This window comes from Pristis pectinata, chromosome 20 (genome assembly GCF_009764475.1).
Source record: "Pristis pectinata isolate sPriPec2 chromosome 20, sPriPec2.1.pri, whole genome shotgun sequence".
Taxonomy (NCBI): Eukaryota; Metazoa; Chordata; class Chondrichthyes; order Rhinopristiformes; family Pristidae; genus Pristis; species Pristis pectinata.
Genome location: NC_067424.1, coordinates 10,771,653 through 10,795,639, shown reverse-complemented (window position 1 = coordinate 10,795,639; position 23,987 = coordinate 10,771,653). Strand labels below are relative to the sequence as shown.

General features: G+C 43.7%; 1 protein-coding gene across 1 annotated transcript in view; it reads right to left on the bottom strand.

Annotated features, from left to right (window-relative positions):
- nfasca (neurofascin homolog (chicken) a) overlaps window positions 1–23,987 on the bottom strand; it is a 225,547-nt gene that overhangs the window by 94,808 nt on the left and 106,752 nt on the right. Inside the window, exon 3 of the mRNA XM_052035087.1 lies at window positions 4,131–4,297. Within this exon, the coding sequence (XP_051891047.1) occupies window positions 4,131–4,224 (94 nt within the window). The 5' untranslated portion in view covers window positions 4,225–4,297. The remainder of the gene's footprint in view (window positions 1–4,130; window positions 4,298–23,987) is intronic.

The window sequence follows — 23,987 nt, the reverse complement described above, 5'->3', positions numbered from 1 at the left end:
GTCTCGATCTGGCCCACAGGTACAACAGGAAGGGCCTTGACAGCAGGGAGAGCAGGCAGTCTGTGGAGGAAGGAGAGCCAGGTCTGACTGGCGTCTGGGTGTAGTGAGCACGGTGACACCATGCAGTGGGGGAGACCCAGGTGGGATGAGGCTGAGGGATGGAGGAACAGAGTGAGCAGCCCCAGATGGTTGTGCCACACAGCAGACACAGCCAGACTGAAGCCAGGCTTCAACGATCGCATGACTCTTGGCAGGGAGTTCCTAATGGAACGCATGAAAAAGTAGATGCATCCTAGAGCCATAGAGTACTACAGCACAGAAACAGGCTCTTCAGCCCATCTAGTCCATGCTGGCCTAGTTTTCTGCCTAGTCCCATCTACTTGCACCCGGACCATAGCCCTCCATACCTCTCGTCCATGTACCTATCCAAACTTCGCTTAAATGTCACAATGTTAAACCCGCATCCACCACTTCCGCTGGCAGCTCATTCCTATAATTTGCCGGCTTATTCTTGGAGCCTTTCTTAAACAACAGAACAACATTAGCTATCCTCCAGTCCTCCGGCACCTCACCCGTGGCTAAGGACATTTTAAATATCTCTGCCAGGGCCCCTACAATTTCTGCACCAGCCTCCCACAAGGTACGAAGGGGACACCTCATCAGGCCCTGGGGATTCATCCACCCTAATTCGCCTCAAGACAGCAAGCACCTACTCTTCCGTAATCCGGATACGGTCCATGACCTCACTACTCTTTTCCCTCAGTTCTTTAGTCTCTGTATCTGTCTCCCGAGTAAACACAGAAGCAAAAAATCCATTTAAAATCTCCCCCATCTCTTTCGGCTCCACACATAGATCACCACACTGATCTTCAAGAAGACCAATTTTGTCCCTTGCTCTCCTTTTGCTCTTAGTATAGCTATAGAAACCCTTTGGATTCTCTTTCACCTTGTCTGCCAGAGCAACCTCATGTCCTCTTTTAGCCCTCCAGGTTTCTCTCTTAAGTGTTCTCTTGCATTTGATTTGCCTCATTTGATCCTAACTGCCTCTACCTGATTATGCACCCCCTTCATTTTATTTACCAGGGTCTCAATATCTCTTGATAACCAAGGTCCCCTAAACCTGTTAGCCTTGCCTTTTATCCTAACAGGAACATACAGATTCTGTACTCTCAATATTTCACTCTTGAAGGCCTCCCACTTACCAAGCATCTCTTTGTTGGAAAACAACCTATCCCAATCCACGTCTGTCAGATCCCTTCTAATACCATCAAAATTGGCCTTCCTCCAGTTTAGAATTTTAACCCGAGGACCAGTCCTATCCTTCCCCATAATTATCTTGAAACTAATGGAATTATGATCACTAGATCCAAAATGTTCCCCTACACACACTTCTGTCACCTGCTCTGTCTCATTCCCTAAGAGGAGATTCAGTATCGCATTCTCTCCGGTTGGGACTACACATATTGATTAAGGGATCTTTCCTGAACACAGTTGACAAACTCGATCACATCCAGTCTTTTTACAGTGTGGGATTCCCAGTCAATATGTGGAAAGTTAAAATCACCTACTATCACAACTTTATATCAGACAACCAATGCGGATGCTTAAATCTTACCAAGCAAGGACACAAGGCCTAGTTGCAGCAGAAACCTCAGAAGGATTTCACCATTCCAGATAGAATGGGACCTTTATGTTTTAACCCATGGGGATGATGCAGCTAGAGCAATCCGGAGGAGGCTTTGAACAGTTCAAATGGCTGCTGTGGTTACAGAAGGAAAACTGCTGAGTTCTGTTAAGACACGGTGTTGGTGTCCTCCTGTGTTGATGCCAGCAGAATATAGGTCCTCGCCAACTTACGAACACCTGACTTTTGTACAGCCCCTACATATGGATGAGGGTTAGGGAGACCGGTGGGATGCTGCGGGGCTGCAGGCATCTCCTGCTGTGTGGGAGCTTGGTTTGCGGCCACATTTTTGGCTTGCTGATGGTTTGGGTTATGAACAGTTCACAGGTACAGACCCTGCCATGAACAGTCGGCAAGTTTTGAATTGCTGTGAGCTGAAGCCTAGTCCTCAAGGATCAAAACACCTTGAGCTCAGGGGCTTGAGCACCTAATTCAGGCCGGTCTTGAGAGAGAGCTACACCATCAGGGGTGATGTTAAACCAGCCCTTCTGCTTACTTGGGGCAAACTATAGACCCCATGGTCATTATTTCAAGCAACTCACCCCAGTGTCCAAATTGATGCTTTCTCTCAACCAGCAAATGTTATCTGATCATTGCACCTTATGGGCTCATGTTGCATATAAATTAGCTGCCCATGTTATATCTGTGGCCACACTTTGGAAAAGTAATTCACTTGGAAGCAATGTGTTTCAGGGCATCCTGAAGTGGTGAAAGGGGTTATGGAAAGATTGGTCCACATTTTCTTTTTACTGCCATCCAATAAGTTTCAATGGGAGGATAATGTCCTCCAGCAAGAAATATTTGGTTTGACTGCACCATCAAAACCTACAGATCTGTTAACTGAGACAGACCTTATCCAAAGCCATCCAATCATTGGAATTATGTTGAACATACAACTGGGAAATAGGCCATTCAACATAACAGGTCTGTAATGTTGTTTATTACTGCGAGTCTCTTACTATCCACCTCAGCCAATCACAATTCCCCTCTGCCCCCTTTTCTCTTGCACGCTCGCGTAGTTCCCTTTTGTGAAAATTCTACGTTATTTGCTTCAACTTCTTCCCACTTGAGATCTGATGATATGTAAGAAAGGGGAATAGGTAAAGTGGTGGGAGAAATAAGGACACAGGAACATTAGAAATAGGTGCAGGAGTCCATCCTCAAGGGCTCAAGTCTTTGGCTTTCTATAAGATCATGGTTGACCTGATTCCAGCCTCAACTAAACATTTCTGTTTTCCCACAACCCTTGACTTCCTTATAATGAAAAGAATGCTCAGATGATCACTTTTGATCGATAGGGAGAGAGAAGGTAAAGACTGGAGGGAATAGGGAGAGATTCTCAGTTGACAATCCATTGTATAGTGAGCACGAGTGGGAAGCTGTCATTCCATGGAAATCCTCTACTACCTTGAATCTTACACAATGTGCACTTCAAACCTTGAGCTTCTACGTTAACTGCTGGGGCACTATTTAGAGGGGAAAGGGCAACATAATCAGTGAACCTCGTGGCTTTCTGCCAGGTCTCCATTGCACATTTCAAAACCTCCACAGCTAAGTATTGTAACATCCACAGTCTCAACTATATCAACCCACCCTCTCCCCCTTATGACTGAGCCACAGGCTGGAAGTGTACTCAGTAGAGCACCTGAAGGTTACAAGCATAGAGAAATCGGGAGAACTTACACTGATTCTGAAGGTTTGCTTTTGTCCCATTGAAAGCAAATTGAAGGAACATGGAGGTGAGGAAATAAACAGGTTAGTAAAAGCAACAAGAACTACAAACAACGTATAAATGAAGGAGCTATTAATGCACAGTTAATAACATACTGATCATTAGTGAATGTTACTTGCTAATACATACTGCTTAATACACCCTTTATATTAATAGTAGCTTATTAATAAATGCTAATTGTTAACAAAACCCATTAATACATCAGTCAAATTTATACACTGATCAAAAAGTACACAATAGCAGATGTTGGATATTGAAAATAAAAAACAGAAAGGGCTGGAGATACTCAGTAGGTCAGGCAGCATCTGTGGAATGAGAAATAGACTTAATACTTCAGGGTGATGATTGTTCATTAGTTCTGAACAAAAACATTAACTTTGTTTCTCTCTCCACAGATGCTGCCTGAACTGCTGAATATCGCCAGAGTTTCCTTTTTTATTATATACCATATATCACTTTTGTTAAAAACTGCCAATTAATAAACTGATTATTTGTAACATTACTTACAAATAAAAGTGATTACGACATTAATACACTGCTAGTAAATTAACTGTTCATGAACACACCTTCATAATTAATATAAATACTTGTTAATGTATCCCATTTATTAACATAAAGTCTTGTTAAATTGGCCTTTAATATTTTCTTCAAGCAGCAGTCCCATCCTACCCATTCACTGCTGCAACATCACACTTGTTGACTTATAACACTTACAATCGAGAGGGACTTCAATGGATGTAACCTGCTGGGTCAGAGATAAGATGAGCAACAATCCAAAGTGCAATAGGCTCCCTTCCCTTGGTAACATTTCGGCCAGTTAAGTGCTCCCCAAGTGCAAAGTAAACCCAGTTGTCCTCTGGACTGGGTACTCTGGGCGACACCTGTTGGTCAAACAAGCAGCAAAGAACTTGAACATTAGTTGTTAAATGCATTATGTCTTCTCTGTAAATGTTGCTGTGTTTAAATGCTCCCAACACTGAACTACAGTGGTCATGGATGATTCAGTGATGGTTCCTGAGTTGTCTCTCCAAAGACCTCAATCTTGTCTGTCTTCTAATTTAAATGTAGCAACAGAACGGCGATTCAAGCCCCTAAAATCATCCCTTCAAACCAGAGCAGTGATGCAGTCGGTACAGCCGCTACCTCACAACTCCGGTGATCCGGGTTCAATCATGACCTCAGATGCTATCTGTGTGGAGTTTGCACGTTCTCCCTGTGACTGTGGGTTTCCTCTGGGTGCTCTGGTTTCCTCCCACATCCCAAAGACGTGCGGGTTGGTAGGTTAATTGGCCACTGTAAATTGCCCCAAACATAAGAACATAAGAAATAGGGGCAGGAGTAGGCCATCTGGCCCATCGAGCCTGCTCCACCATTCAATAAGACCATGGCTGATCTGGCCGTGGACTCAGATCCACTTACCTGCCTTTTCCCCATAACCCTTAATTCTGCTACCATGCAAAAATCTATCTAACTGTGTCTTAAATATATTTAATGAGGTAGCCTCTACTGCTTCCCTGGGCAGACAATTCCACAGATTCATTACTCTCTGGGAAAAGCAGTTTCTCCTCATCTCCGAATCTTGAGGCTGTGCCCCCTAGTTCTAGTTTCACCTACCAGTGGAAACAACCTTCCTGCCTCTATCTCATCTATCCCCTTCATAATTTTATATGTTTCTATAAGACCCCCTCTCATTATTCTGAATTCCAGTGCGTATCGTCCCAGGTGACTCAAACTCTCCTCATAGGCTAACCCCCTCATCTCTGGAATCAACCTGATGAACCTCCTCTGTACCGCCTCCAAAGCCAGTATATCTTTCCTCAAGTAAGGAGACCAGAACTGCACGCAGTACTCCAGGTGTGGCGTCACCAGTACCTTGTACAGTTGCACCATAACCTCCCTGCTCTTAAATACAATCCCTCCAGCAATGGCGGCCAGCATTCCATTTGCCTTCTTGATAACCTAACGTAGGTGAGTGGGAGAATCTGGGAGGAGCTGGTGAGAATGTGGGGAAAATAAAAAATTAGATTAATGTAGGATTAGGGAGCTTGATGGTCAGGGCGGATTCGGTGTTCATGCTGTATCGATGTGTTATTTTGTGGTGAGAATGCATCGAATGTACTGAAGCACACCATGATACTTCACAAGGGCACAAGTAAAATTGGTTTGGCGCCATGGAAAACAGTAGGACATTAGGTGCAAAGAAAGTGGGAGATGCACTACTTTGGAAATAAGCTGGCAAACAGGCCACCCATTCAGTTGGGGAGCTGTGAGCTGTGGATGGGTAATCAGATCCAGAAAACAAATTAAAAAACAGAGACTGAAAAGTATGGACTTGTCCCTTATTCTTTCAAGGCATGTCTTGTCTCTTCAGTATCCTGACTGGTTGCATCATGGTCTGGTAAGGCAATTCAACTGCGCAGGAACGTAAGAAGCTGCAGAGAGTGGTGGACCCTGCCCAATACATCATGGGCACATCCCTTCCCACTATCGGTAGTGTCTACAGGAGGCGTTGCCTCAAGAAGGCAATATCCATCATCAAAGATCCCCACCATCTTGGCTATGCCATCTTTTCACAGCTACCATCAGGCAGGAGGTACAGAAGCCTGAAGTCCCACACCACCAGTTTCAAGAACAGCAACTTCCCTTCAACCATTCGGTTCTTGAACCAACCGGCACAACCCAAATCACTACAGTTTAACAACACTATGACCAGTTTGATCACTTTGCACTATAATGGACTTTTTTTTTGTTCTAATTGTGTTCTTTCTTGTAAAAATTGTGTATAATTTATGTTTAATTTATGTTTATCTTGTGAATGCTGCTTATATAACGGTATGTGCCTGTAATGCTGCTGCAAGTAGGTTTTTCATTGCACCTGTGCACAAATGTACTTGACAATAAACTCAACTTTGACAATAAACTTGATTTTGACTTATTGTGTCTTCTTTTTTACACTAATGTCTTGTTTCTGCTGTCTTTTTTTCTGTCTCTTAACAGTCTTGTATAATTTATATTCTGTGTTAATGTCTGAACCTACTTGCCTGTGATGCTGCGGCAAGCAAGTTTTTCATTGTACCTGTACCTCACAGTACTTGTGCACATGACAATAAACTCGAGTTGACTGAACACAGTTACTGGTCAGACCTCTTTTAACTGGAGAAGTCCACAATGACAAGTCAGAGGGGTCTATACTCATCTAATGTTCAAAGTGCAGCTGCACACTCAAACCCCACAAGGCCTGATATTATCAAATGTTCTCTTTGGCAGTTTGCAGGCATTCGCCTGCCTCATGATTGATGCTCCCTGCAAGGTCCTTCTCCGTCAACCCTAGAGCCAGGTGTTCATTAATTCGGTATTAGATCGCCTTTTGACCCTTGCGACCTACTGCATGGAAAATGTCACATCCTGAGCTTTGTCTCCTTGCTACCTTCCCCTCCCCCACCACCATGACTCTGCCCCCTCTTTAATTGCTCACCCAAAGCCTGACCCCTCACCCTCAATGCAAAGGTCGGACAGATGGAAGAGGCAAGCAGTTGCCTGGAGGTCACCAAATTGAACGTTTAGAGGCTACATGTCATCACCTTGATAGCCTTGCCGTCAGTATCAGCTCATGCCCACACAAACCAGGGTGAGGGGTGGGGGATACTTTGGTGAAAGCCACCAATACCTGACACAGCATTGCAGCTGGTAGAGCCGCTGCCTCACAGTTCCAGAGGCCCTGGTTCAATCCCGACCTCCGTTGCTGTCTGTGTGGAGTTTGCACATTCTCCCTGAGACCACTTGATTTCCTCCAGCTGCACCAGTTTCCTCCCACATCCCAAAGCTGTGCAGGTGGGTGGGGTAATTGGACACTGTAGATCGCCCCTAGTGTGTAGGTGAGTGGTAGAATCTTGGGGGAGTTGATGGGAATGCAAGGAGAATAAAATGGGGTTAGTGTAGGGTTAGTGTAAGTGCAGGGTTGATGGTCAGCACGGAGACAGTGGGCCGAAGGGCCGTTTAACTCTGTGACTTGCAAAGTTGAGATCTTTGCCATTTTTAAGACCTGTTGTAAGAACTACCAAACAATTCTCTAAAATTTGACCAACCTCATAAGTATTCCCTCAGCTTCTTTTATTCTGAAGGAAACAACTTCAGCTGATCCAAACTTTCTTCAAAACTAAAACTTCCCCCATTCTGGAACCACCTCTCTGACTCTCTGCACTCGCTCCAGTGCCATCACTTCTTTCCTGTAATATGGTGACCAGCACTGTATGGGTACAGCTCTCCCTCAGTGAGCGAACACTCAGTCACCTAATCTTCACCACAACCAAGGATTTTATTTACCCATCCTCCCCAGGTTACGACAGGATTCTAGAGAAACAAAGGACTGGCAGGTGCTGGAATCTAGATGAAAAACATGATGATGCTGGAGGAACTCAGCAGGCCAGGCAGCATCTGTGGAGAAAAGCAGGCGGTCAACGTTTCAGGTCAGGGCCCTTCTTCAGGACTGAAGATAGGAAAAGGGGAAGCCATATATATAGGAGGGAAAAGCAGAGCAGTGATAGGTGGACAAAAGAGGGGAGACGGAGTGGAGACAAGGTGGTCGTAGGTAGATACAGGTGGTAGATTCGACTGTTTTAAGTAGTTTTTTTAACACGTGTAGTGGTTAATACACCTCAAGTGGCTGTACAAGGTATAACCCGCTTTTAGCTTATTGGTTCATCCATCAGGTGAATACGTATTTTCTCATTGGTTGGTTTTGCTACAGGTATCTAATAGGTTTCCTGATTGGACTACTGTTAGCTAAGGACTACCTGTTATCTCAGGTATAAAAGGTGTCACTTTTTGTTAATCTCTCTCTTGCCTCTATCTCTCTCTTGCCTCTTATCTCTCTCTTGCCTCTATCTCTTTCTTGCTCCTCTTGCTCTCTTCCCCCTCCCCCGAGCTGATTTTAGTTCCTTTGTCTCGGCTCATCTCCCAGTAGTAAAGCTAGTGCCATGTGCTCTGAGACTGCTTCTTTGTTTTAAACTTTTCCAATAAACCTTTGTGAAGCACCAACTTGTTTTCAACTTATTCTTGGACTCCTGAAAGGACCTGCGGATTCAAAAATAACCAGATCCGACACAGATATTGGGATATATATTGCCCTACATATTGGGCTTCCCCTTTTCCTATCTTCAGTCCTGAAGAAAGGTCCTGACCTGAAACGTTTACCGCCTGCTTTTCTCCACGGATGCTGCCCGGCCTGCTGAGTTCCTTCAGCATCATCGTGTTTTACGACAGCTTTCTGTTCCTGAGAACTGTTTGTCATCTGAATAGTTCACAAGTTGGAAATGCCTGGCAATATACTTAGGCCAACCAAGGGCAACGTATAGTTAAACAGGGACATTTAACTAAACCATGCAGATATTGTCATGAACCGGGTTCCCATAGAGGGGAGGATGCCTGCAGCTCCACAGCAGCTGGCAAATCCATCCTGGCGGTCTCCCAAACAGTCTATGTACTGGCTGTAAATAAGTCGGGCATTTATAACATGGGGAGGACCTATAATCTGATACTTTGTTTGACAAATGTTTCACCACGACGAAGGGTGGGGAATGCATTTCATTTCTCGCGCCATAAATGGACGCGAATAAACTGACCGTCTAGTCACCATCATACGATGAGCCGCCATCTTGAGAACAATGGGCACAAGTACCTGTGCAATGCTGTCATTGCGAAGGGAGTAGGATATCCCTCAGACCCAACGGCAGAGCAGAACTGACCAGAGATCATGAGTCGATGAACTGGATCTGCTCCAAAACCAACCGGCGATCAGAAGTCAGTAAACCCGATCACCAGGTCCTCTCCAAACCTGACCAGAGATTGGGATTCAATGAACCAGATCTATTCCAAAGTCAAATGGCAATCGGTATTCAATGAACCAGATCCTCTTTGAAACCAGCCAGAGATCAGGAGTCAATGAACCAGATCCAATCCAAAACCGAGCAACGACTGTGGTTCAGTGAACCGGATCCAATCTGCAAGCAAATAACAATCCCAAATTGGTGAACCTCCTTCCTCCTCCACCACCTTCTCAGTGCCAGGTACCAAAATGAACTTTCTCAATAGGAAATAGCAGAAAGCTACCTCTTGCTTAAAGAACTTCCACGTAACAAAGTTTCTTTGGGAGTGTAACCCCTTCATTCACCAAGGCAACCTGTATGCAAGCTATGGTCTAATGAGTGTTGTATACAGTTCAGCATAACTCTCCTAGAACTGGTCTTGCACTTATAATAATATGTCCTTGCTAATAAAGGAAAGCATACTGTATATCATTTAAATCACCTTACTGATCTGCCCTGCCATGTTTAAGGGTGTGTGGATGTACACTCCTGGATCCTTTTGCTCCTCTGCACCTCAACATCCTCCCACTTACTGTCTACAGCCATCCCTGAGTAATGAACACCTGACTTACAGACACCTGTACATTTGAACATCCCATAATATTATTAAATTCAGAAGTCTGACTTAAGTGCACACTTTTATTCCTACAAACGGCAGAACCAGTTTCCTCTCTCTCTCCACTTTTAGTAATTGTTCTTTCTTATCAGCCTTATGTGCTTTTGATGCCATTTATTACAATACTGGGGAACTATGGCACCATATTGACTGATTTTCATGTATTTTCTGACATAGATAAAATTGATTTAAGGATGCCTGTAAAAATGGAACCTGTTCATTATCTGGGCACGGGATGTACTCCCTTAGGCTTTTGCACCTCCCCTTGTGCATTACCTCAAACTTCTTCTGATAAAAATCCAGATTTCTGCCCAACTGACCAGACCATTTCTGCCTTCCTACAGTTGAAGCTTTCCTCCCATCAACGACACGGTCAAGTTTTGCACCATCTGCAAAGGTTACCATTGGGTAATGGGTTTGGAGACGTGCAACTAGGCAAGGGAATGCATTACAAAAGGGAGGATGCTGACAGGTCTGGCGAAACAAAGATCCCTTTATTGTGTCCTCTGCATTAAAGTCCACATTATTAGTATTAGAAAACCATTAATATTACAAAATACATAGGACCAAGTACTGAGCTCTGCAGATAACAATCTTCCTATTACAAAAACATCTGCCAACCCTTCACCTCCCACAACAGAGCCAAATCTTGATCCAATTTCCACTCTCCCTTTAGCTTTTTTTTGACTATCCTGCCATGTGGGACTTGTCAAAAGCAACGGACACAAAATGCTGGAGGAACTTGTCAAAAATGTTGCTAAAATTCATCAAACGCACTGTCCTCATCGACCCTCTGTGCTACTTCCACAAAAGATTCATTTGTTAGTCAGATATGACCTTCTCTCAAGAAGTCCTTTAATAATCTGTGCTTTTCAAATGAAGATTGTGAATTGATTCCAATAATTTGCCCACCAACTGGCCTTGCCCGTTCACTTCAGAGCTCCGCGATGTGGCAGCTCACTGTGGAGTCAGGTACTGGCCACATAAAAGGCAACAACTGGGAAGTTGTTACTGAAAGCATTGAATTTGTCCTTTTACCCAGAGATTGGTGCACTCCCTCCCTTCAGTCTTGCAAGCAACTCTGCGCCTTAACTCAATTTGCTTTACTTTTCAAACTTTACAGCAAGGACAAGACTTCACTGCAGAGTGCTTTGGGATAGAGTCATAAAGAGATATTCACTGAGTCCACACTGACCATCAAGCACCCATCTTTACACTATTTTATTGTCCCCATGTTCCCATCGACTCCCCCCCCCCAAATTCTACCATTCATCTATACGCTAGGGGCAATTTACAAGTGGCCAATTAACCTACCAACTCATATGTCTTTGGTACGTGAGAGGAAACCAGAGCATCTGGAGAATGTCATAAGGGACTATAGAAATGCAAGTTCTTTCTTCCCAAACAATTTGCCAGGTTTATACATGTCGGCAGTGGCACCTGCTTTGGGGTAGGTGACACTAAAAGGCAATACTGTTGGCAGAAAGGAAAGGCACCCCAATATCATCTGTGTACCAAGTGTCTGATATGTACAGAAGCTGAGAACCAAGGCTATGATGAGCCTTGGCTGCAGGACAAAGTCTCTGTCCTTCACAGTGCATCATCCCTGCGGTGGTTACCATAGTAACACAAGGAAAGGCAGCAAGCAATTTGGGTGCAGCAAGGTCACAGCCAATTGGAAAGTGCGGAACTCACCACTGGCTTGGTGCCAACCAGACAAAATCAACCCTAATCCCTGTAGTGTATGGGGAGGTGCTCTGTAAACCATTTGTAGTGCTAGTAAGTACAACCTGCAATAATCTCTGGGAGGCACAGGAGCTTCAGAAGATAGGTGTATATTCTATTGCTGATTAATCAACACTTGTTGCAAAGCAGAAACTAGAAAACACTCAGCCCTTGGGAGTTCTTTAGCCCACTGTCCCAGTCAGGAGTCAGAACACCGTTCAATACCTAGTCCATGTCACGGTTGTTGACAGGATCTGTCAGGGAGTTGGCCCTTTAACAGGACCCTCTTTCATAATGCTCTACACATGCTTGGGAGCAGATCAGTGAGGGTTTGAAGCAGAGCAGCCTGTGTGAGATTACCCGAAAAAAATACTTTCATCAAAACAATTTCTAGATGGGGACCGGACTCTGTGATGGGCACAGCGGTGCTATACCTCTTTTGAGAACATGTGCTTTCAATAATGGTCATTTCTTTATGTCACATTTTACAACTTTAACAAGCTTTAGAAGCTGTCCTCCCCTGATGACGATGTTGCTCAGGCGCTGAGTCTGTGTGGTTCAGTGGGGGACACAGTGATCTCTGGGTCGGAAGGTGTTGGGTCAATGTCCCAAGTCAGAGTCAAAAATCTGGACTGACTTTTCCATGCCACCCAGACAGATCATTCCATACGTAAGTACATTAAGGTAGTAAAAAGGGAAAAGCAATAACAGAATGCAGTTACAGTTACAGAGAAAGTGCAGTGCAAGTGGACAATAAGGTGCAAAGGTCATGGTGAGGTACACTGTGAGGTCAAGAGTTCATCTTTATCATGCAAGAGGTCTGTTCAAGAGTCTGATAACAGTGGGATAGAAGCTGTCCTTGAGACTGGCGGTGCGTGTTTTCAAGCTTTTGTATCTTCTGCCGGATGGAAGGGGGAGAAGAGAGAGTGTCTGGGATGGGTGCATGGAGGGTGGGGGAGGAGGGGGTCATTGATTATGTTGGCTGCTTTACCGAGGCAGTGAGAAGTGTTGGCAGAGTCCGTGGAGGGGAGGCTGGTTTCCATGATGTGCTGAGTTGTGTCCACAACTCTCTGCAATTTGTTGCGGTCTCAGGCAGAACAGTTACCATACCTACTTGTGATGCATCCGGATAGGATGCTTTCTGTGGTGCACCCATATAAATTGCTGAGAGTCATCGGGGACATACCAAATTTCCCTAGCCTTCTGAGAAAGTAGAGGCATGGGTGTGCTTTCTTGTCCACAGTGTCAAAATTTTTATGCTTTCATCGGAGAGGGTCAAGAAACAACAGAGCAGGTGAAGGGATCTGGTGAGAGTTTTCAGGTTCCAGGGAACTTTCAGGTACCTGTACATGTCGGCAGTCAAACCTCAAGAGGGCTAGCATCTTGGCCTCTGGCCAGTGTCATGGGTGCTGTGTGGGAGGGATGGCATTCCCTCCCACACAGCTGCATGGACGAGGAATGCGGACATTAGATTAGATTAGCAGATTAGATATCTTTATTAGTCTAATGCACATCAAAACACACGGTGAAATGCATCTTTTGCGCAGAGTGTTCTGGGGGCAGCCCGCAAGTGTTGCCACACTTCCGGCACCAACATAGCATGCCCACAACTTCCTAACCCATACGTCTTTGGAATGTGGGAGGAAACCAGAGCACCCAAAGGAAACCCGTGCAGACACACGGGGAGAACGTATAAATTCCTTACAGATGGCGGCCAGAATTGAACCCAGGTCGCTGGTGCCGTAATAGCGTCATACTTGGGCCTGGATGTGGAGGGCTGGACAAGGTGAATCTTCAGCCTGGGAGTCAGATGGTGAGGCAGAGCTTGGCCTCAGTCTATAATTTGCTTATGTCATACATGTTGTGACTTCATTATTTTACATACATGTGACTCATTTGTATATTACATACAAATTTGCCAGAAGTCTTTCTCTCTGGTTCAGTCTGTTAATTGTCCTTCTAAGAACCTTAAAACTTCTTAACTAATTTAGGGGCTCTGACTTTACTCCCGATACAGTCATGACCGCATGGCCAGATTCTGCTCTAACTCCATCTACAAATTTGCAGATGACACAACCATAGTGGGCCCAATCTAAAATAACAATGATTTGGGAGTACTGGAAGGAGATAGACAGCCTAATGGCATGGTGTCATGACAACAACTTTTTCCTCAATGTCAGCAAAACAGTATAGCTGGTCACTGTGTTCAGGAAGGGGGGGTGGTACATACACTTCTGTCCATATCAATGGTGCTGAGGTTGAGATGGTTGAGAGCTTCAAGTTCCTGGGAGTAAACCTTAACAATAGTGTGTCCCGGGCCAACCACGTAGACACCACGGCCAAGAAAGCTCACCAGTGCCTCTGCTTCCTCAGGAGTCCAAAGAAATTTGACATGCCCCATTGACCCTCACCAATTTTTACAGATGCACCATAGAAAGCATCCTATCCAGATGCATTGCAGCTTGGTATGGCAACTGCTCTGCCTGAGATTGCAAGAAACTGCAAAAAATTGTGGACACAGCTCAGAACATCATGAAACCAGCTTCTCCTCCATGGATTATGTCTACACTTCTCGCTGCCTCAGTAAAGGAGGCAACATAATCAAAGACCCCACTCACCTTGGACATTCTCTCTTCTCCCTCCTCCCGTCAAACAGAAGTTACATCAGTAGGTACCATCAGGCTGAAGGACAGCTTCCATCCCGCTGTAATAAGACTATTCAACGGACCTCTTGTACACCTCACAATTTACCTTGTCATGGCCTTACACCTGTCTGTTTGCCTGCACTGCATTTTCTCTGCACTGTAACATTATATTCTATAATTGGTTTCTCTTTGTACTACCTCAATATACTGACGCGATGAAATGATCTGTATGGATGGAATACAAAACAAAGTTTTTCACTGCACCTCAGTACATGTGACAATAATAAATCAATTTACCAATTTACACTGCATTTACTTATTTTGAAATGTGTGACATTTGGATCCAACGCACTGCAGTCTAATGTCTCATATTCCGTGGTTGGTTCACTTCTGGAGTAGATTTGTCCTGTTAACTTGGTACAAAGATCTTGAGATGTTGACATCAGGTATTGCTTGTCATCGAATGCCTGGTTTAGGGTTACTTCATGGTCACTGAATAATTGCAGAATCTAACCAATTTAATCAACCATGGGAATCATAATCACAGGGGCTGCCATTCATTTCGATTCATTTTCATATAAAACATCAGGCAGAAGAAGAGCTAGACAAACAAAAGAAGATTCTTCTGCCTGATGTTTTATAGTGAATATGACACAGGCAGAAGTTCACAACCTACTGGCTTGATGTGGTTATGTGCCTTGCAGCCAGTAATCCCAATAGTTCTCCTATAATCTTTAATTTCCTCAGCCAGTCTTTGCTTAGTAATATTCTCTTTATGTACTTAGCTGTGAATATTGGCACTTTGAATCATTGGCCAATATAACATATGATGCCTTGATTTGGAACTAACTGTACCTTCTATTAAAGGCAGATGTTTGAACTTCCTGCAGTGGGCATCTCCACCCATGAAAAAAATCAACTGCAATATCAATATTCATTTCTACAGTCTATTTATTCATACTTCTATCTTAAAACCTATTTCCACTGGTAGTGTCGATGTTATAAAAATCTATTTTGTTTTACCTGCATCAGTTTCAATGTTATCCAACTCCCTCTCTGTATTTTACTATTGTGCAGGAGTTGATAACATTGCTCTGATTAATTGCACTGGGTTAAGATTTACATATCATTGTTATGCCTCCCTTCTTCTGACACATGTAACAATTTAACTCCATAAAGGAGAAGACTATCAGCGAATAGCTATCATTGCATCACTTGTACACTTGGTGCGCCAACCCTGTGTCATGAATGCAGCTTTTGCTGTTGCCAACTCACTTCTTCTTAAGCAGTACCTCAAGACAGAGGATGCTTCTGCTCTGGAATTGTGGGCTCTGAGGTGGATGATGTGGGAACTGCAGACTTTTCCACAGATGGGGCAGGAACTGCAGACCTTTCCCCAAATGGGGCAGGAACTGCTTTACGGGACAGACTTGCTGCTTATGTGGGGCCTGAGTGTGTTCCCAATGCATAGCCTCTGCATTTTTAACACCATCTTTAATGTTTCTTCTCCAATTTGAGCAGTTTTGGGCCACAGATTCCCAGTAGTCAATGGGGATGTTGCACTTCTTCAAGGCTTTGAATACATCCTTAAGTATTTCCCTCTGTCCACCTGTCTCTTACCAGGACAGAGAGCAGCTTAGTGTCCAACTATAAGGTACTTGGTGATGGATGCCCTTGGCATTTTTCACTGCCACTTGCATCGAGGGATTAACTTTGCAAGCCATGTCCAACATAAGAACATACAACAGTACTGCACAGGAACATGTCTGTCAACCCATCGTGTCTGCATTGAAGATGACATCAATCAAGCTGATCCTATCTGTTTGCACATGGTCTGTATCCCTCTATTCCCTGCCTGTTCATGTGCCTGTTGAAATGTCTCTTAAACATTGCCATCAAATCTTCTTCTAACCACTTCCCCTGGCAGAGCTTTCCAGGCACCTAACACTCTCTGTGTGAAAAACTTGCCTTGCACATCTCCTTTAAACATCCTCCCCACTCACCTTTAACCTCTGCCCTCTAGTATTCGACATTTCCACCCTGGGAAGAAGTCTATCTCTGCTTCTCATAATTTTATATAGTTCTATGTTATATAGTCGCCCCTTAGCCCCAGATGCTCAAGAGAAAACAATCGAACTTTGTCCAACCTCGCCTTATAACTAATACTTTCCAATTGAGGCAACATCCTGGTGAACCTGTTCTGCACCCTTTCCAAAGCCTGCATATCATTCCCATAGTGTGGCAACCAGAAGTGCACACAATACTCCAAACGTAGCCTAACCAAAGTTTTATACAACTGCAACATGACTTGCTGACTTTTATATTCAATCCCCCGAATCCCCCGACTGATAAAGGCAAGCATGCCGTCCACCTTCTTTACTGCTCTATCCACTTGTATTGCCATTTTCAGGGAGCTATAGATTTGCACCCCAAGACATCAATGCTCTTAAGGGTCTTGCTATTTACATGATACTTTCCTCTTTTCACACTTGTCTGGATTAAACTCCACCTGCTATTTCTCTAGCCAAATGTCCAACTGATCGATATCCTGCTGTATCCTTTGACAACCTTCCTCACTACCCACAGCTCCACCAATTTTCATGTATTTGCAGACTTACTAATCAGATCATCTACATTTTTGTCCAAATCATTAATATATATCGCAAACAACAGAAGTCCTAGCATGGATCCTTGCAGAACACCACTGGTCACTGACCTCCAGTCAGAAAAATACCCCTCCACCACTATCTTCTGTCTTCTATGACCAAACCAATTTTGGATGCAAAGCTATGATGACTATCCCTAATCAGTCCATGTTTTTCCAAATGCAAGTAAATCCTGTCCCTAAGAACCTTCTCCAATAACTTCGCTACCACTAATGCAAGGTTCACCTACAATTTCCTGGTTTGTCCCTGTTGCCCTTCTTAAACAGAAGAATAACATTGGCCATTCTCCAGTCTTCTGGCACCTTGCCCATGGCTAAAGAGGATAGAGAGATCTCTGCCAGGGCAGCAGCAATCTCCTCCATTGCTTCCCTTAGTATCAGGCAGGTTTCGACCCCAAATGTCGACAATTCTTTTCCTCCCACAAATGCTGTTTGACCTGCTGAATTCCTCCAGAAAACTGTTTGTTGCTCTGGATCCCATCAGGTCCTGGGGACTTGTTCACCATCAATGTTTTTCAAGACACCCAACACCTCCTCCGATTTAATATCAACATGCCCTAGAATACCAACATACCATTCCTAACCTAACCACCATCCATTTCCTTCTTCTTGGTGGATACTGATCCTAAGTACTCATTAAGTACTTCAACTACTTCTTCTGGCTGTTTACATAAATCCCCTCCTTTGTCCTTTCCTGTCACCAGTTGCAGGATTTTGAGATCCAGTGATCAGGACAGATAATAACAAGGCTCAGTAAGATTCTGTTGGCTTAACAATTTGGACTAAATGTGTTCATCTTCAAGTCACACATAACCTACTCTGCAGTGCAAGGTTTAAGAATTCACCAAATTTGCAAGTCCAGATATATCTTTCATTACAACAGTATAGTCACTGTTCTGTTCTTTGATTCCTAGTGCCGATATTGTAATTCTCTGATCTTTCAAATGGCTGTGGATTGAAACGTTTCTCCAATTTCTTCACCGCTTCAGTGAATGGCACATTTTGGCTTTCTGTGGAACGACCAGATGAGTCAGCATATGACAGATTTTAGAGCCAACCAACATCAGTTAAATAGCCCTCCTACTCTTTCTAATAGGGGTATTCAGAGACTATGAGTTTTCAACAGGTTCTTCCACTTTGTGAGCACTGATAGCTATAAAGAACATTTCCGTGCTTGTCAAAGATCCACATGCTCATTGTGCAGCACAGTGGTGCAGCTAGCAGAGCTGCTGCCTCACAGCTCCAGTGACCTGGGTTCAAACCTGACCTCGGGTGGTATCTGTGTAGAGCTTGCATGTTCTCCCTGTGGATTTTCCCCAAGCGCTCCAGCTTCCTCACACACCCCAAAGGTAGGTCAATTGACCACTGTAAATTGCCCCTAGTGTGTAGATGAGTGGTAGAAACAGGGGATGGGTGATGGGAATGTGATTGGGGGTGGTCTGTAAGCTTCTCTTGTTGCTATGATTATTATAATAATATATATGATAAACTCTGGAGGCATCAGGAGCTTCAGAACTTGAGCACATTCTTTATTGCATCCTAACAACAACTGACATGTACTTGTCTCACATGTATGGTGTGTAAATCACATGCACATGTGACAGTTTTACATATTTATGTGCACAGTCTCAGGGAAAGGTTGGGTCCATGAATACACTTCAAACATCAGCAGTTGTGAAGGTTGAAGACACTGCAGACTAAAAATAAACCAAGCTCTAGTCAGGTGATGGCTGCGTCTGCTGGAAGCAAAATCACCCTGAATTGGTGAAAGAGGTTGGTGCATCTCAGCAGGTTTGGGAGAGAGAGCAAGAGAGCGAGAGAGTGAGAGAGAGAGAGAGAGAGAGAGAAAATGAGAGAGAGAATGAAGGTGACCTGCCCTGATCATGGAGTGTTGCAGAGACTGGATTAAACATTCACAACCGAGCAAGCAATGAAGAAGGAAAATACAGCATCATGTTAATCCTTTCTGTGCCACAATCAATGAATGAAATGAAACCATTAAATCCCTGATGGAAAGAGACAGCCAATATTCTGAAATGTTTTCGTAATGTTGTCCTTTAGCTCAAGGAGGCTGGAATACAAAGCTGTGCAGCAACTATGGGAAGCTCTGGTTGGATCCAATCTGTGTTTATTCTGGGCAGATACAGTGGCCTTGCATAGAGGGCTATGCAGATTCAAGAGAATGATGCTCAAGCTGAAAGGGTTTAAGCATGAGGGCTGCTTGCATTCCATTCTCTCAAGAACAGAAGGTTAAGGGTGATCTAACTTAGACAATTTAAGAAAGTTAGTTTGATCTGGGGATATTTGCTGGCAGACTTCAAAATTAGGCAGGACGAGGTTAAGTTAGAGCTAAGTGTTATGTCAGGAAATGTACACAAAGGGGAGGGAAAATCAGCAACTCCCTCCCTAAAAGTGCTGCTGAACTGGGGGAGTCAACTAAAATGTTACTTAATAGTTTACCATCTGTCAAGTCTCTTGAAGGACAGAAATAAGGAAGGTAGATGGAGTTAATGTGCAGATCGGCAATGGTCCAGCTGAAGGAGGCAACAGGTTCACGAGTCTGAACCGTCTCCTCCGGTTTCTCTGCTCTTTCCCATACACTAGCTGAACTTGAGAGGGATCAAAGTAGTGGTTTTTAACTGCTGACACCTGTCTTGGCATCCACCAGCTGAACACTGGTGCTTCAGTACTTGAAGCCTATTAGACCACAGAAAGCATTGCAAGTAAAGTCCTGCTCTGCTGTGAATTTCTTGTGTTACTCTAATTTCCTCCATTCATTGGGCAGTGATGGCTAGTGAGCTTGCGGAAATGTCTGCACAGGAAGGGAAGTGAGGGAAGTCACCCCTGGCAGGCAAGGTTTGTTTGTCTCTATTCCAATTAATTGATCTGTATGAACAGTATGTTAGACAAGTTTTTCACTGTACCTCGGTACATGTGACAATAACAAACCAATTCTGATTCCTCCCCCAGCGTAGGCAGCTCACACTCGCACAGATGTTTGGGCAGCAGCTGTGAGACTGTGTGTTCCCAACATGAATTTGACATCAGTGGCCATAATTCATTACCCTGCAGAGGATGGAAGCTGGCAGTTTTGAGGGCATTGACCACTAACCTATCCTATTCTCCCAGATTCCTATTAACACCTCCCACCCCCACTTCAGACTTGACTACACACTAGGAGCAATTTACAGTGACTATATTGAGGGTCGAGCGCAGGCTAGGACTTTATTCCTTGGAATGGAGGAGATTGAGGGGTGACCTTAAAGAGGTGTATAAGATCATGATGAGGCACGATAGTGTAGCGGTTAGCGTAATGCTTTACAGTGCCAGCAACCCGGGTTCAATTCTGGCTGCTGTCCATAAGGAGTTTGTACATTCTCCCCGTATCTGCGTGGGTTTCCTCCAGGTGCTCCGGTTTCCTCCAACATTCCAAAGACGTACGGGTTAGGAAGTTGTGGGCTTGCTACGTTGGCGCCGGAAACGTGGCGACACTTGCGGGCTGCCCCCAGGACACTCTACACAAAAGATGCATTTCACTGTGTGTTTTGATGTACATGTGACTAATAAAGATATCTCTATCTCTATCTCTACCAACCCTCATGTCTTTGGGATGCGGGAGGAAACCGGAGCACCGAGAAGAAACCCACGAGGACATAGGGAAAACATACAAACTCCACACAGACAGTGCCAGAGGTCAAGATCGAACCTGGGTCACTGGAGCTGTGAGGCAGCAATTGGTGGCTCAAGGAAATGGTGAGGGGTGGGAAGAGGAGGAGGAGGAAGAAGGGGAGACGGATATATATGTGGGTGCCTGTGGGAAGGATTATTTTTCTGTGAAAAGAATAAAGCTTTCTGTTGTCTAATGAATTGCAAATAGAAGAAAAAGGACCTACATTCACATAGCACCTTTCACATCCTCAACATATCTCACAACCAATAAAGTATTTTTGAAGTGCAGATTCTGTTACTATGAAAGCCAATCAAACCACAGAAATAAACCACAAACAACAGTGAGTTGAATAATTAATAAAAATTTTGAAAAACTGTACCTGCTGGAAGTCAAAAATAAATACTCAGCAGGTCAATGTTAACTCCCACAGATGAGTCCTGACCTGCTGACTATTTCCTGCATTTACTGTTTTTATTATGAATAATTAATTAACCTGTTGACTCACGAGTGATAAAAGTTGACCAGGTTACCAAGATCTCCCTGGTTCTTCTACCTGCACAGGGGTAAAGTAGCATAGTGCCTAGATTAGCAGATTAGTAACCAGCGACTGGGATGATTCAACACAAATTCAAATCCCACAATGCCAGTTGGTGAACATAAATTCAAGTAAAAAAAAATCTGAAATTTAAAATCTGTCCTCAGTAACAGTGACCATGAAACTAATGGGTTGTTGTAAAACCCTTTTACTTCACTAATGTTCTTCACGGAAGGAAATCTGGTTCCTATATGAATTCTTGGTGAGTAGCTATCCTCTGAAATACATCAATTCCCAATGAGCAGCTAGTCATCAGGTTGGGCAATCAAAATCTGGCCTGCAGCCACATTAAATATTCTGGAGGACAGTTGGAATACCATCATTCACATAATCCCAACAATACTTAGAAAACAAGCAATCTGCTGGAGGAACTCAGTGGGTCGAGCAGCATCTGTGGGAGGAAAGAAATTGTCGATGTTTCAGGTCAAAACCCTGCATCAAGATGCTTACATAACAGCAGGAAGAAGAAGTGATTCATTCCTTCATTCAATTCCAACACGATCCTGAACCAGGCCAAGCCACCCCCATTGCAGAAGGCAAAGTACAAATATCCTGCCTTCTCTCTGGTAAATACAAGTACCGTTCAGAAAGGGCATCTGTGTCATTCTGCAACTATGGGGCATTAAGACTATTCTTTACACAATTCACCTGAGGCCATCTTCAAGAGGCGATGCCACAAGAAGGCAGCATCCATCACTAATGCCCCTCATCATCCGGGACATGCCCTCTTCTTGTTGCTACCATCGGGGAGGAGGTACAGGAGACTGAAGACTCACACTCAACGATTCAGGAACAGCTTCTTCCCCTCTGCCATCAGATTTCTGAACGGTCCATGAACACACGAACTCCACCTCGTTATTCCTTCTTTTTGCACTATTTAGTTTTGTAATTTATAGTAATTTTATGTCTTTGCACTGTACTGCTGCTGCAAAACAACAAATTTCATGTCATTTAAGTCAGTGATAATAAATCTGATTCTGATTTTGATTGCCTCAAGAAATGTTTTAAAAGATTGGTGCAGGACATAAATATATCTCCTCGGTACCTTAGGGGCGCTTCTCTGGGGCTAGGGGATTAGATAATTGGCAGGTAGAGTAAGAAGAGCAAAGTAGATTAATTTTGGGCCATTGACACCCTTCAGAACCAATGAGTTACTTTTGAAGGGCATTCTGTGTGGTCATGTCAAGAGAGCTTCATTTGAGAGCCAACCACACCCTACATGTCCTGAGTGTCAGCTGTGCATCAGTGGGTAGCACTCTTGCATATTTTTATTAATATTATTGCCAATTATTATTGAGTTAGAAAGTAACGCATCTGAGTCCCAGTCTGCAAACTTCAGCATAAAAATCCAAAAAATCAAGACATCAAGCAGAGTCAACATGAGTTTATGAAATGTTTTCTCGCAATCTTTAACGATATAACAAACTAGGGAATAAAGTAGAAGTGATGTATGAAACTATACTGCCCATATGGGAGTTAGTAAGAGGCTGCTACTCTTCACATCTCTAACCAGAGAGCTTCCAGTCACACTCATTATGTAATACACTTTCCATCCATAATGGTTACATTGGATCCAGCTGAGGTGCCATTGATCTACACACGTTATAGCATGATGGCTTAATGATAGTTATGAAATTATATGCTGAGCTGTTTGTCACTGGAAGCCTTCAACTTCCCACATTCCTATCAACAGTCTAACCAGAAACTATAGAATCTGATTACTGAAATACCAATGCACCAATTAGTACATATTCAACTTTGCTTAATGTAGTACCTAACACAGGTGATACATTTATTTGAATTTCTCACAAAATAAACATACAACTTACTGTTCTTTTGGAGCTGGTTTAAGTTGAGCAGTGATCTGTGCTGGGTGTTGTACAGCTATCAGACTCTTGCATTCCTGCTTTATAAAACTGACCCCTGCTAGTCAGGGGAAGGTGTTTATACTAGACAGGAAACTGGATGTTAACGATGGATTTCTTTAACAAAACACAGCAAGACCTACCTCTTGCCTCTGGTCTGTCCGACATGGAGCTTAATCCCTGTCCTGCACAGAGGCCATTCTGCCTGATGTTCCTCTGGTGGATACACTAATCTACACCGAAGACCAACTTAAAGCATAACTGGTATATTTTCAATGGACACAACCAAATATGATGTCTTGCTCAAATAGGCACATTCAGGAATCCACAACGTGTTCAGTCACTGGGGGGAGGAGTAGGTATTGAGTTGGGGATAGGGATATGTTGGTGCTTCCCAATATCCCTGGAATTGCTTAGAATATGTACCACTGAAGCAGTCCATTTGGCAAAATGGTCCAGAGCAGTGTTCATGGATTCAAGTATTTTCTTCAACTGCTCCTTGTGCTTGTGAGTTCCATATTGTAACCCCCCGAGTAAAGTGGAAGCTGTTGAATTCTCCTTTGATTTTTAATGACAACCTTATATTTGTGGCATAATTTGCAAATGGATTTTTTTTCTTTCCACCTCCCCAGTCATAACATTAAAGTTCTCCATCACATCAGCCCCTCAGTCTTCCCTCTTCCAGAGAAAAGACCTCCAGGCAGTTATTATCTCCTTGGTCAGTATAGTTAGCATAATCCACCTTCAGATTTCTGAACAGTCCATGAATCCATGAACACTACCTCGTTATTCCTCTTTTGCACTATTTATTTATTTTTGTAACTTAGAATAATTTTTATGTCTTGCTCGACATATGTCAGTGATAATAAACCTGATTCTGATCTTTGTTAATCTTTTTCTGTCTAGATAAGATAAGATATCTTTAT